Genomic DNA, 15,372 nt, shown 5'->3' with positions numbered 1-15,372 from the left:
TGTATGTGTGTGTGTGTGTGTGTGTGCTGCTTCTGCTTCTGCTGCGGCTGAAAAACAAAAAGCACTCAAGTCTGCAGCGTAACAAGTCAAATTACTGCAACAACATGTTTAGGGCACTGCAGGTGGCCTTGGGATGAGCGAAAGCTTTCCCTTTTTACCACTCCTCAGCTCCTCTGGGGACCGTTCGAGCAGACAAACACCGTCTGTGTTTCTGCGGTTTATAACCGAAACCGTCTCAGCTCGGTGAGCATTCTGCTCTGCGGAGCGTGCAGAAGACAAAGAAGGTTTTGTGGGCTTCGGCGTAAAAAGAATTAAAACTAATCAGCACAGGTTCATAATGGGTGTGTATCTCGTACAACATCAGCGTGGCAATGTGTCACAGGTGGAGGGTCTCCTAGTGCCTCTGAAACTTTTTGTTTGATGTTTTTTTTTTCTTTGGCTCTTCCCAGCAACACGTTGGTTTTTCTGTCAGGATTTTACTTGACAGACCATCACGCAACAAAACAGCACACTGTTTTTCATCTGGAAAAACTACGTTGCATTTATTAGTTTTGGTCCATTTTCTTTACAGAGCAACTCAAACCCGGTCAAACTGGAAAGCTACAGCATTTGGGATCATGCTTCCCCCTAAACGGTGTTTTCAGAGTGGTTGCAGCGTTAGATTTCTGGCATTTTTAGGCCAAACAGTTTGATTTTTTAAAATCTAATCTCATCGTAGATTCTCCCACCCGAGCTGTGGGTCTTTGCAGCCCCTCCAGAGTAAGCATATCGGCATGTTTCTGAGCAGAGCTATTAATGCTGTCCTTGCTCAGCCTGTGCATACTTGTTCTATTTTCTGCCTGATGGATTGAAAACGTTCTCTGTGACACACGTCTAAAGGTTTGGGATATATTTTCTTTTATCACCTAACCTTGGAAAATAGTTGCGTTGGATGTGATTTTGAAGTGTCAGACTAAAAAAATAAAAGGGTTGTGGGTGGTTTAATACAGCACAGGAAACTCTTTCCACCTAAAATTTTCAACAAAATACATCAAAGTTGTGTGTTTAATATGTATCTTGATGGAGAGGAAGAGCTCAGGTAACCTTAAAGGAAATGAAGATGTTTTTTGTATTTTTTTCTGTCAGATGTCTCACAGCTCTATCTTCCGAGGCAGCGTACAGTGAAATTTATGATCCAACAGATGTAAGCCACAAGCTTTGACTGTATGAGACCTGACACCGGGTCGTGTGACCGGGAGGGAAAGCTGACACTTTCAGCCGCGAGCAGGAGTTTGAGTGAGAGAGAGAGAGAGATAGACAGAGAGAGAGGAAGGTTTCATCCTGAACATAGCTGCAAATAATTTCAAAGCTTAATCGTTTCATTCCCGCGTGTATGTGTGTGTGGCTGTGTGTGTGTGTGTTTGTTTCTAATACCTTGTGGGGACCATTTTCCTGACATTCTACGTTGTGGGGACCCACTGCTCTTTGTGGGGACCGAAGCCTGGTCCACACAAGGGGAAACGCAGGTTTTGGGTCAGGGGTCAGATTTAGGACTAAGGAGTGAATTGAGTTTGGGTTAGGGTTAGGGTAAAAGTAAGGGTAAGGTTTAGGCTGTAGAAATGAATGGAAGTCAATGGAAAGTCCCCACAAAGATAGCCATGCAAACATGTGGGTGTATGGGTGTGCGCGCGCGTGTGTGTGTGTTTCAAACCCTCGTCCGTGATGATTGACTGCCTCGCTTGCGATCGAGGCTGCTGCGCTGCATTAAAATGTCAGCATGTTTTGCATGGCCGGCGAGTCCTTTTACTTCCCCTTTCTTTTGGTCGCACATCAATTTTTCCACTTCCTCCCCGATTCTCTTTCATCAGATGACACCGAGTGGATTTGCACCGAGGCCATCTCCACAAAGAGAGACAGAGAAGTGGATAAGTAAGAGATTTTTTTTTTTTTTTTTTTTGTTAGGCAAATCTTTAAAAGTGAATGCTTGAGGGGAAAAAATTGAAGCAGCTTCTTGAATCATTGGGTGTGGCACATTTAGCTTATGTTACATTAGCACCTGGCACTAAAAAGCAGTCAGAGTGAGTCTGATTCTGCACTAAGAGCTTAACTTGACACTAAATATTAGATATATTAAAACTAGCCTATGCATCTACCTTAGTTGTGTTGACCACAAGTAATTTATCTTGATTTTATAATATTTAATTGCCTCTAAGATGCGATTTCAACATGTGAACTTCCCCATTCAGCCAGCATTCATTTGCCAACTCGTTCCAGAGTTTCACGCTGCAGAAAAGTGAAGAAGAAGCACAAGAAGAAGAAGAAGAAGAGGAGTCAGTTGATGACTACTAATGAAAGCTCCTGCTGCACATGAAAGATCTGGCTTCTCTTTCTCCTGCAGGCAGTTCAGTTCTGCACTTCGCTTCAAAGAATGGAAAAAGTGAGATCACACATGTAGGCCCCACATCACTATATGTTCACTGATAACTCAGGGAATCCTGTTTTACAGTGCCTTTTTTTGTGTTTGTTTTGTCCTTTAAAGGCCTGCCTTTAAAAGGCTGCTGAGGGATTGTAATATATGTAGCTGTTTTTCACAGAGTGCAGAAAACAGCAAAATCATTTGGATGAGTGTGTGTGTGTGTGTGTGTGGGGGGGGGATCTTCTCATGACGTGAAAAACCTGTGGATAGCTTTCTGCAGAAAGGAACGGCAGCACTGCAATATCTGACGGGATTAGCTCAAATTAGCAGGAAAAATAGGAATTCAAAGCCAAATATGGTCGTGAACATTAGAAAACAAATATTTACCTGTTTTAGTAGAAAACCCCCAGTAAGCAAGTGTGTAATTATAAGCAGATGTAATGCGTTCCTTCTGCTGCGTCAGACATCCAGAAGGCAAACCCTCAGCCTGAGCATGGACCAGTGTCAAGCTGAAAGTGAAGCAATAAAGAAGAAAGAAAGAAAAACAAAAGAGCTAAACACTGCAAAATCAGGCGAAGACGAAAGGCGTACAGTGTGATGTTGGCCTCTTGTCATGCTTACTCTTTTCAGATCCACCAGGTTTTCAACATCAGGGACAGACAACCAAACAAAAAAGAAGCCAGTTTTCAAATGGCAACATGAGAACCACCCAGATCCTGTTTGAGAAAAGCATTTACTCCTTAAACTGTTTGGCAGCAACATCAGTCGTCAAGTGTGATGTCAGCGGGGAGTCTCTCACGTCGCTCTGGAGGAAGTTTGATGAATTCTCCATCGTTGGAGGGTTTTAGAACGTGAACGGACCCACAAGATTCCAACTGCAGACATCGACTGGGCCACTCCAGAACCTCCGTTTGGTTTTCTTCAAGCTGTTCAGAGATGGACCTGCTGGTGCGCCTCTGATCGTTGTTCTGCTGCACACACAAGTGTGTTGTAAATAAATAAAATTCTCTAACATGAAAACTCCCTCTTGTGATTATCCAGGGTCTTTTGTTATTACAATTTTTAAATTTGTTTGATGATCTAAAACATTTGACTAGGACTTAAAAAGAAAATCTGTAGATGGGGAAATACTTTTTCTAACATAAACTGGGTTTTCATAAAAAGACATTTCTAACAACTGGAGTACATAGCAACAGTCGCTGCGTATCTTGTGACCCACTTAACGTTTGAAGGGCGTTTCCTGCTGAAAGTAAAAGGAAGGAGTGAGCCATTAAAGAGCACATCAGGATTTCAAAACGGTTGTCCACTCATTTCTAAAGAGAAATTATTATGAAGAGGTAGAAACATTAGAAACAGCAAGATGTGTCCAACAAGAAATAATAAAATTTTTTCCATCACACGCTAACCTTCTCACAATCGGCGGGATAGATAAAGCACAGCCTCCCAAAAGTTGCTGAAGGAGGAGCATTGTCTTCCCCTCAGTCGTATCTTTCAAGGCCTTGAGTCTGCAGAGCGCGTGCGTTCCTGTGAGCACCTTCCTGCCTAACGGTGTTTCTTTGACCCCAGAGACGTTCCAACCACACTGTCTTTTGGAGACGCCGTTTGTTTCCCTTGGCCCAACTTGAAGCAGCACTTTGAATCTATGGGGTGCAGCAGCTAACCTCGTTTCTTCTTCTGCCCCTCAAACGGTTTCTGGAACCGTCATTTCTGACCACGTTTCTCTTTCGCCAGTTTTGGCCTCCGATTAACTTCAGCATCACTGACCTCTGACCCCTAACCCCTCCTGCGCTGCATCCAAGTAGGTTGCAGTTCATGAATACTCCGGCGCTGCGATGCGTTTGGATAACCCAGGGGTCTGCGACCCGTGGCAGCGTGTGGCTGTTTATGACAATCAGCCAAAAAAAAAAAAAAAAAAGACAGAAATGAGCAACGATATGAAGACAAAGAGAAAGGCTGCAGTAGTACTTCTACACGTTTACATGCAATATAAAATCTCGTCAGCATTGATCTTGAAGTCCTGTTAATATTAATGGTCATAATAATGATAGTCTTTCTTGTCATTATAAAAAATTAAATTACTGAAGAAACAGGAGGAGTGATCCAACTTGAATATACCGAGTTAAATGGTCATGAGTAATCAAATTGAAAATCGGGCGATTTGTCTAATTTGTCAGGCGATTTGTCTAATTTGTCTAACTTACATCACGGTATGATGTAAATTAGACAAATTAGGTTTACTTGAGTTAATTTGTTAAGTTGTTTAATGAAGCAAATGTTAATAAAGTAAGTCTGACAAACTTCATTCGACTTTTTCCAAATCGGAGGACCATTCTCTTTTTCAGTGTGTTTTGCTAAGTGTGCTCCATTTATTTATTTATATCCAATAAAGATATTTTAGTTAGCATTGTTTCAATTATGAGGACAAATAAAAACTCTTAGTATAATTCATTTCTCATTGCAGCATTTTAATCTCATGCTAAAGTTTTGTTCTGTTTTTGGCACAAATAGTGACATAAGGGTAACAAACCAAGGTTTGATTTAACAAAAGAAGACTTAGAAAACATTTTGAAACCTGATGTATATTAATAAACATTATCATAAGCTTTAAAAGTCCATCTGGTCACATCTTCCCTCAAATCAAAAGGCAGTTCAGCTGCAGCTCTTTGAACAAAATGAACAGTGAATAGATGAGTATAATAATAATGGCATAAAGAAATGATCTAATCGTGGGTTTTTTAGTTTATCTTTATACTTTTTTAAAGGTAAAAAAAGGCATAAATAATACAGAAGGATTTTTTGAACCTCATATCTGGAAAAGCCGGTATGGCGCCTCAAGGGTGACACCGTGTGGTCATTTATGGAAGAGACCGGGCCATTTTAACTACAAATGGCAGAAGGGACATATTTTTTTAAAACGCATTTAATGCACACAATGCTCTACTATTTTAAAATTTGTTTTTGCAAAGTAAGTTCAAACTAATTCTTCTTAAAAAAAAAAAAAATGCGTTAGCAAACAGGCGTAGATGTAAAAATTTCTTTTTGAGTCTGCGGACGCACAGACTGTTCACCTTTAATATTGAAATATCAGCAAAAATGATTTACAATACGAGCACGGCTACAGTATACGACTCAGAGAATCCATGTGAAGGAAAAAAAAAAATACAAAGTTCAAATTTAAAAAAAAATATACAGAAATTACAAGAAAAAACAGTTGGATTTTAAAAACCGATAAGTGAAAGTGGTTCAAACGAGACGATCCTAAGAACAAAACGCACTTGGCTTCCAAGGTGGTATTTACATATTTATACATGCCTGATGCAATCATCTTTATATACATGACATTTCAATGTTACTGCAGGAAGCTGCAGGAGGGTCCGGCGGTGAGGTCCGGCCTTCCTGCAGAAGACGGGAAGCAAACAGAAACATGGTAGACCGACGATGGCAGACCTCAGCTCTGTTCTTCTAAAAGTTCATGTGGTCTTTGCGGACAAAATCGCAGGGAAACAGCCAGCAAAACAGCCGGGAAACAAAAAATAATAATAACAGGCAAACTTTTTGCAGGTGATAAAGGAAAAACAGCCCCGCAGCAGGAGTAAGGCTGAGTATGTGCTGGTTAAAGCCGACTCCTCTCCCCGACTCACGATGCATAGCGGCTGACCTCTTTAAAAAAACAACCCCCAAAAGTTACCGTCAGCCGCCGATTTTTACTTTCTTTTTTCTTTCTTTCTTTTTTACAGCAGTGCCGCCAGCGATCAATAATGGCTTTATAGTTGAGAAAGTCCCAAATCTGTCCGTTTGTTTATTAGTTTTTTTCTTCTTTGCATAGTCTCAGTGGGGTTTGTGTTTCTTCTTCTTGTGTTTTTTGTCCTTCTTCTTGTTGGAACATTTTACGCAGAACCATGACTGGTCCTCCGGGGGCGGCGTAAGGATCCCGACACAAGGCCTGAGCGGAAAACGAGGAGACAGGAGTTCACACAGTGAGGATTCGTCTGCATTAGTGTTGTGGCGATATGGAAACGTTTGGCTGTCCTAAAGAACCAGTAAAGACGTGAACGAGTCAGAAACATCTCACTTTTGGACCGTAGAGGTCCAAAAGTGCAGAAGTAGTTCATCTTTAATTATAGTAGCCTAATCAAAAATATATATATTATTTTGAATACACTTACTGCAGGAAATTAGTTAAATTTAGTGTTAGTTAATTAAGTGTAGGGCTGCAAATAATAATTATTTTATTAATCTGTCAATTATTTTGATGAATAATCAATTAGTCTGATAAGAAAAGTCGGCATATTCTGCAGATTAAAAAAAAAAATTTAACTACAATATTAACGTTTTTTATAATATTATTAGAAATGCATTAAAAGACAGAAATTAGCAAATGATTACATTCCTTTTTAAAATAAGAAAACAAACCTTTTATTGCCTACAATGCAACAACATAGCATTTTTTTTTAGTAAATTTGAATCAGGTGAATATCAAAAAAAAATTCCACTTGAGGAGTTTTGGGTAAAACTTATCAACAGACAAAGAGGTTTTTTTCTCAAATATGAAATCCATATATTCTTCTACAAATTTGGCTTAATTACTGCTCTAAATATGTTGATTTATTTAGCAAATGGCTCTTTTTGACTCTGTGTACTCCAGTTAATGATTAATTGGTTACTCAATTATTCTATCGCGATTACTTCAATAATTGAAGTTAAAAAGGTTAATTGGAGCGTCTCTTACCAGTGATACCAGTCGTCACAATCGTCACATCCAATCATGGGGCTGCCGTCATCCGGTTTGTTACATCCAGGACAAATCCAGATTTGATTTCCCCATTCATCCCGGATCTGGGACACAAACGGACACCACAAAGGATTCCTAAGGGGTTCCACGTCAACTCAACAGCTTTTATGCAGGTTTACTAGATTCACGCAAACGATTAATTATTTTTAAGGTAAAATAATTCATAATCCTCCAAACAACACTGCGGTAAAACACGCTCCACTCATGGAAACCCACCACGTAAGTACTGACGGTCTCGGTTACGACGCTGCGGACCGGCGGCTTGACGGAGGCAGCAGGGGGCAGCATAGAGGGCAGAGGCAGCAGAGACGCTGGCGGGGCAGGAGCGGGCTGCAGCGGGGAGGCGGGCAGCAGAACGGGAACCACTGGGGGGAGAACCGGCGGAGGAGGTGGCGTCCGGGGACGGTTCCCGGGGGCCGACTTGGCAGCAGGAGTCTTGGTTCCTGGGGTCTTGGGCTCCGAGTTTGGAACCACTTTGCTGATAACGCTGGAGAAACAAACACGGGTTAGCACGGTTCTGGTCCACTGAACCAGAAACAAACATGGAGGAGCAGCATTGGGTTTCTAAGCTCCATTAATGTGGAACAAACTTCTGGAAAACGGCAAAACTGCTGAAACACTGAGCTCTTTTAAAGCAGGGCTAAAAACCCAAGTGATAATAACTGGAGCATTGATCCATATTTTTCATATGTATTTGCTGGATGATTTTGATGGTGGCATTTGACAACATGTAATGTTTATTGTTTCATAATTGGTTACTGCATTATGTTTTTATAGTGTGGCTTGACTTGACTTACTTTGTCACAAAGATCATTTAAAAAACTGAGCTCTACCACCAGAGATGAGTTTTGGTAAATATATCAAAACACAACCTTATATCTATTTTAATTCCAGAAAAGAAAAAGTGAAAATATTTAAACTGCAGACAAGAGTTGGTAAAAATTTATAGAAAGTTAAGTGGAGGGAAAAAAATGTGGTAGAACAAAACAGAGCACAGGCTACAGGAATCTGCGCAAATATAATTTATGTGTGAGGTACAGTGTAATTAATCGATGCAACAATTCATTTCCACATTTGAATTGAATAACCTGACTTCAATTAAATTATTCAATAATGTTGTGATTTATTGAGATTCGCCTGGAACGGTTTATATACAGAAATCCAAGAGCATACGGGTTTCTGGATGGAATTGGGGATTGTGGGGAAACGTCGGCAGACTTACATTTTGTCCTGACCTGCTCCCACCCTGAGGGTCAGCCGGGGAATGACTGGAGACGGCAAGACGACTGGAGTCTCCATCTTCACCTGAGAAGGCACCAGCAGCGTTACCGTTAGCAACCGCCCCACAAACAACAACAAACAAACACAAGCCAACGGTTACCTTCTCCAGACGAATCTTCTCCTTCTCTTTTTCCTTCTCCTTCTCCCGTTTCTCCTTTTCTCTCTCCTTTTCCTTCCTTTTCTCCTCCTTCTCCCTCTCCTTCTCCTTGGCCTTTTCTCGCTCCTTGTCCTTGTCCTTGTCTTTCTTCTTCTTCTTCTCTTTCTTGTCTTTTTTCTTCTCCTTCTCCTTGCCCTTCACCTCCTTGTCGTGCAGGATGGGCGCTAACGACGGCAGCATGGAGGGCACCCGCAGGCAGGTCGAGGGGCTGAACAGCGGCGGGAGGTCGCTGAGGGAAAAGGTCGACAGCGCCGACTGTTTCTGCTTGTCCTCCTTGTTCCTGTCTTTATTCTTCTCCTTTTTGTCTTTGTCCTTCTTGCTTTTCTCTTTGTCCTTCTTCTTGTCTTTATGTTTCTCCCTCTCCTTCTTGGTGCCCTCTCCGTCTCTTGATTTTATTTTGATGGGGACCTCCGGCAGGGTGAACTCTCGTGGCATGAAGAGGTCATCAACCTTGACATCTTTCCAAGGCATCTTGAGCTCCTTGGAGAACTCCTTGTTTTTGTCCCTGTTTTTCTCCTTGTTCTTCTCCTTCACCTTGCTCTTGTCCTTTTCCCGGTCTTTGTCCTTTGGCTTGTCTTTCTCCTTCTTCTTCATCTTGGTCTTGAGGTCCTTCTTTAGCTTCTTCTTCACATCAGGCGGCGGCGGCGGCGGCGTGATCTTGCTCTTCTCCTCGAACACCTTGAGCAGCGGCTCGGGGGTGGGCGGAGACGCCGAACCCGACGACACATACTCGGCTGGGACTGGGGGAGGAGGAAGAGGAGGAGGCGGAGCCGACGGACCGCCCTGGTTGGCTTTGCGGACAACTTCGTTGATCGAGTCGTCCAAAGTCCAGTTCCCGAGGCCGACGTGGGCGTGTGGATGAAGTGGCGTCGAGGTGTCCTTCATGAAACCGCCGATGCCGGCGGGGATCTTGGGCGTGGACGGCTCCATGATGGTCAGCCTCCTGGGGCTGGAGAAGCCGTTGCTGTCGGAGTCGGAGCCGGAGGAGAAGGCGAAGGGGTCGGGCTCGCGCTCGGCACACGCTCTGGCTATCACGGCGTCGATGGAGTCGTCGATGGCCGTGTTGTCGGGCTCCAGCTTCTTGAACGAGACTTCGGGGAACTGGGGGTCGTCGTCGACCGGACGCTGGTGGACGATCTCTTTCCCCATCCTCTCGCTCAGAGCGGACAGCTTGTGCAGAGCTTCCGTTTTGATCTGAGCTGGAGGCACTTTAAGCGAGCCCACCTTCGGGCTCTTTGGGCTTTTCGGACTCTTGGTCCTGCCCGGGGACTTTTTCCGCTCCTTCGAAGGCTTTGGAGAGTGTATGGGACTGCCTGCGACCGCAACAGGAAGCGCCCCTTTCGGGGACTTAGTCCGTTGCCTGCCGGGGGACGAGACCTTAGGCTTTCTAACCGGGACGGCGAGCGCCTTCTGGTCCGAGTGTTTGGGTAGGACCGGCAGAGGTCTGAAAGAAGGCAGGGGCCCGGATGGGGTTTCAGGCGACAGGGGGTCGAGGCTGTCGTGAGAAGGCAAAATGCCTGGCGGGACGCGCTGAGGGTTGAGGGAGGTAAGGGGCTCCCTGGGCTCCACGCCCCACTCTGGGCTGAGACCGGGGTACATCCGTGGCCTCTTGGAGGTGGGCATCATGCCCAGGGCCGCGTCGGGACTGTCCAGGTGTCTCTTTAGCGGGTGGTTTTCGTCGTTGACCATTTCGTCTTCGTCTATTTCATCCTCGTCTTCTTCCAAGGCCACCTGCATGGCCTCAGCCGAGGTACCCATGTCAGGAGGAACCTCTTCCTCCTCCTCTTCTGCTGAGCAAAGATAAAACAAACCAGATAAGCAACTCTAGCAACCTTAAAACCCATTTCTAACCCTGGAAAGGTTGGCGTATATACATTTGTGAACATCTTATTAGAAAATGCACAGTTGACAAAAGGGCTTTTTGAGAGCATTAAAGAAAAACATCAGCGTGTTCACTCATTTTAAAACCCAATCGATGTCACTTTGAGTTGTGCAAAATGCAGCAAAGAGAACACATTTTCTGAATCAACACCATTAGACTAACCAGGCCTGTATAGCAGATGAGCCTTCATTATGTGAAAGAGTTTTTGTTCACTGCACGGTTATAAAAACCCTGAAACAACACAGAAGGCATCCAGTCAAATTTACGTCAAAGGAAAATTGACGGACTCACCCTTTAAACTGGATTCCTAAAACAAATACAAGCACAAGTTTCATTTGGAAAATGGATCAGCAGAGATAACGCAAGACAGAAAATTCAAAGCAATACGACAGCAGAGGTGTGTAAAAAATGGCAGCAGCAGTTTAAGTTTTATATTTAAGGGCTTCAGCAAACTACAACAAGCTTCGGTTGAGGTCTCCTTCTATGAGTCAACAGGAACAAATGGCCCAAAATCACTGTTGACCCAACAGAAGAAAAAGACCCGCCCACCTCACATTTACCAAAACAAACAAACAAACAAAATCTGATGTTCCCCCAATACTTACAGGACCCAGAAGATGTGCATTCGACTTGCTGTGAGTGGTGGAACAAAGAAGTGTGGCAAAAAGCAGTACGACCATCAGCTTGTGACTGATGCACAACTCTGAATGGATCTAAAAAAAAAAGGTTTTCGAGTGGCCTAGTCAAAGGCCAGTCCTTAATTTGAACAGGATTATGTGGTGTAAACAGACATGCTTGAAAATCCTCGAAAATGGTTGAATTAAAAAAATCCTGTACAGAAGAATGAAGCCAAAGTTCATCCACACTAATTAATGCAATAATCGATGATATTGGGGGTTTTTCCTTATCAAAAAATATATATTATTAATAGAGTAGTAATGTAAAATGGTCCTCTCAAAGACCAATACATGTAAATTTTGTTTTTTGTTTGTTTTTCTCCCCACCAGGGGTCTTTTTGTGGGCTCTAGTGTCCGTTATATGACAGTAGGCTGACAGGAAAGGGGGAGACAGAGAAGGGGGAAGACATGCGGCAAATGTCGCCGGGTCCGGGAATTGAATCCGCAACGGCCGCGTCAAGGACTCAAGGCCTCCAAATGTGGGTTGCGCTATCCCCTACGCCACCACAGCACGCCCCAATACATGTAAATTTTATTTTAAAAAAGCTCTTAACACGGGAACTTTAAATATCCAAAATAAAACACAACAACCAAAAATAATAAATAAAAACAACTTACAACGGAAACCATAAGTAAAATGAATTATCAAGTTTCTGCAAACAAAATTAACCTTCAAGAAAATAATCAGCAGAAGTGAAAATAATTATTGAGTTCGTTTTAATTTATGATGCGATTACTTAATTAATTGTGACAGGCTTAAGGCTCGCTTTCAAATACTTGATGGCAGCCAGTTATTAGGTGATGGTTACACTGTAATAACAATCCATCTTGGTTTGGACAGATTATTTCCTTTAATAAATGAAAACAACTCACTGGAAAACCAATATTGCAGTTAGTCAAGTTATTGCTGTTGTAAAAACTTGCACTATGTTCAGAAACATTTAAAACAGAAGAAATCTGGAAGGGAGAATAATACTTTTTCACAGTACTATAGCCAACAAGCATGCTGACCTTCTTGTAAGGAGACCAGAGGCGGCATGTGCTCTGGGATGTAATCCTTTCTCTCCTCTGCATCTCTGACTCCAGGCTGAGGAAACTGCAGGACGTTGTTCTTGTTGACAGGAAAGAGCGGCGTCTGATGGGTGAACGCCACGGGCTCCAGGTTGTTGACGTAGTCTTCCAGTTCGCTCAAGTTGACCCCCATCAGTCTGAAGGCCTGGCCGAGATCGTCCAGAACCGGATCTGTTCTTCCGTCTACAAACACGGGATCAAAACAAGACGGTAAACCTTTAATCTGTTAGTTTCGGGTTGGATAATCTGACTGAAAGCAGAAGCTGGAGATGATCAACAAGTTTTAGAGTGAATTAAATGAACAGTTCAGATGAATTACACAAAACGAAAGCGCGTTGCACTTGTTCTTAGTGAAAATAAGTGTAAAGTAAGCACAGTGACCACTGAGGTGTGAGGAAGCCGGTCAGGTATTTAGTTACTGTACTTTTTGACACATCAACCTTTGCTAGGGGGCGCTACTGAAGGGAACAAGTCAACAACAACGTGATCGACAACTTCTGGTTTATTGGAGCAAAAGAAAGTAATCAGAGTATGAAACAGAGAACTTACACAGCTCAGAGTAGCGATGGCAAACCTTTGCCAGCTGCTGGATGTACCTGTGCAGCACATCGGACAGCAGATCGCAGGCTGTGAGCTGCACCGCATCCCAGCCCAGAGCCTGGCAGATCTGCGCCACCGAAACACGCAGCAGCGAGCGGGCATAGTTCTCGCACATCTCGCTGGCTTCGCTACGGTGAAAAATACCACTCAATTCCGTTTCAAAGACATGCCCCCGGTCTTCATGTTTCACCAAACCCCCAACGGACCAGGGAAAACCCACTATCTCGGTTAGTTTTGGACATTTACTTTAGTAGATATATTGGCGCTTTCGCCAGAGTCGCCATCTTGATTCCATCGGTAAAACCCATCCCGGAGGTCTAGTCTGCACATGCGCAAAAGTGATTGTCAGTCAGTGATGGGAATTGGGTAGATTTGAAGAGATCCGAATCTTTTAGCTAAGCTCAGCAAAGCGAGATGAATGTTTCATTTTTTAGTTTTTATAATTAGGTATGATCTTATTTAATTAGTCTTTAGTCTAATTTAGTATATATTATATCCTTCCATCAAATATGCTGTCTTTAAATTGTTCCTCCCCTTGATTTATCCTGGTGATCCTCATCTTGTCTTCTGTAATTTTCTAACTTACTCCATTTTTTTATTTATCCCAGACTGATTGATTTTATTACTGATTCTGGTCTGTCATCACTTGACACGCCAGAGGCTGTCTGTGGCTGTTTCAGCTGCTCAATAGCTCCCTCTGCCGTCACAATATGCAACGATCATACAGTGTAACACTGCTCTTACTTTATTGTTTTGTAATGATCTTTAACTCCTTATGATGGGCGAGTGAGACACGGAGCTTAAGGAAGAGTGGCAACCTTTATTAGTAGGTGACAAATATTAATGTCACGTGTGCAAAAAATGTGGTCATCGGTCACGGACACGAACCGGCCAATCAAGTCGGCTCAGTCCCGAACAGCACACCCCCAACTGCTTGAGCACATACAGGAAGCCCCGCCGTCGATAACAGATCGTTGGATGAAACAGTCAGGGGCAACATGGTCGATATTTCAGCGCCGTCATTGTCGAAAAGGAAGCTCTCGAGACAGACTTGCAGTAGTTTTAGCTGAAAAATTTTAATATAAAAGTTACCCCAAGGGTTAGTTTTAAGGTTTTAGCTCTTAACGCAGAGTCAAATCTCCTTCGCACTGGTAGCTACTAGCTAGTAACAAATAGGCAGCAAATAAGATCAGTGTGTTCCTACCCGGTTGAAGATGTCGCATTTTAAGCAAACTAGAAAAATTCAGACTTGTCATTGTGTTTCAAAGTTCAGGTGAACGTAAACGATATCAGCTCGTCGATTCTTGTTTTTTTGTACCTTCTATAGTCTACACAAGGTGGTGCTGGATTATTACGAAAAATAAGACCTAGTGATTTGTAGTGACATTAAAACTGACATTAATTTAAATTTATATTAAAATGTTAACTGTTGGTGTTCAATGGTATGGAGGATCGGAAACGTTTGAAAGCTTGTTTTCAGATTGTACCTTTTCAAGCTTGGTCTCTTAGTCATTTCTCTGTTGATAGAGGTGTGATAATGCTTCTATTTAGCAACACCTAAATGTTTCAGATCATCAAACAATTTTATTGTCAGACAAAGATAAATATAAAAATGTGGTTTTCAAAAGATGAATTGAACACTTGAATGGTACTATCGTCAAGTGAGATAAAATACTTCAAAAAGCATCATGCCCTGATCCAAAGAAATTGAAAAACAGATCAAAAATAAAACTGATTCATTCCATCTGTTTCAAAATGGTAACAGACAACGACAGTAAAAGCGTAAAAACATGAAACTGGCAAACCTTCCCAGCAGCGATTCAAATACTAAAACTACTTCAGGAGTATATTGTGAACTCATTTAGGAGGTCAAAGAATAACCAAGAACTACATCTAAAACACTTCAAATGACCTCATCCCCACAATTCCCAGTTTTCAAGGTTAGTGTTAATACATACAGAATACAAGTAGTCAAGGGAAACCACATTATATGGATTGATAGCAACCCTACATGTAGAAGGGGTATAAATGATAAATAGACATTGCTCAGCTCTGTTCCCATCAGTACTTTTAATATGTTTTTAGCATTAATGCATCTGTGGTTTATCAATCAGTCACCATAAAACCGAGACATGCCTAAAATGACAGCCTCAAGACCTGAAGAGATAAATCAAGCAAGAAAAGTCGACATTATGGGCTTGAACCTTTTAGGCAATTAGCCCAAATATAACCTCAAACTGAATGTATTCTATTAGGATTTCATGTGATGAACCGACACGCAGTGCATAAATGTAAAATGGAAGAAAAATGCAAGGGTTTTTCTATGAATGAAAATTAATGGTGTGGATTTATGATTATGCTGCAATTTCTGTAAGTCTTTGGAATATGTCTCTTCGAGCTTAGCACATCCAGGGACAAACTTTCTTTGCCCATTCTCTTTGGCTAAACAGGTCACACTCAAAATTAAATACAACCATCTAGAACGGACATCTAAGCCCAAAACTTAAGTCTTTTGGA

At 42.4% G+C, this 15,372-nt stretch overlaps 1 protein-coding gene across 2 annotated transcripts; it reads right to left on the bottom strand.

Annotated features, from left to right (window-relative positions):
* Positions 1-5,427: 5,427 nt before the first annotated feature.
* taf3 (TAF3 RNA polymerase II, TATA box binding protein (TBP)-associated facto) lies at positions 5,428-13,175 on the bottom strand. Of its 2 annotated transcripts, none has more exons than XM_044123549.1 (7): positions 12,805-13,175; positions 12,196-12,438; positions 8,569-10,415; positions 8,410-8,492; positions 7,404-7,674; positions 7,125-7,231; positions 5,428-6,338 (listed from the first exon to the last, which is right to left on the bottom strand). In XM_044123549.1, exons 1-7 carry the CDS (start codon positions 12,968-12,970, stop codon positions 6,224-6,226), a joined length of 2,832 nt encoding a protein of 943 aa, XP_043979484.1. In that variant the 5' UTR covers positions 12,971-13,175; the 3' UTR covers positions 5,428-6,223. The 2 variants fall into 2 exon arrangements, with proteins under 2 accessions (XP_043979484.1, XP_043979485.1); XM_044123550.1 differs by having other exon boundaries at positions 8,569-10,412.
* Between the last annotated feature and the right edge of the window lie 2,197 nt (positions 13,176-15,372).

The sequence above is a fragment of the Gambusia affinis genome, linkage group LG08, assembly GCF_019740435.1.
Source record: "Gambusia affinis linkage group LG08, SWU_Gaff_1.0, whole genome shotgun sequence".
NCBI lineage: Eukaryota > Metazoa > Chordata > Actinopteri > Cyprinodontiformes > Poeciliidae > Gambusia > Gambusia affinis.
The sequence above is the reverse complement of the archived record's forward strand: the minus strand, read 5'-3'. Positions and strand labels throughout refer to the sequence as shown.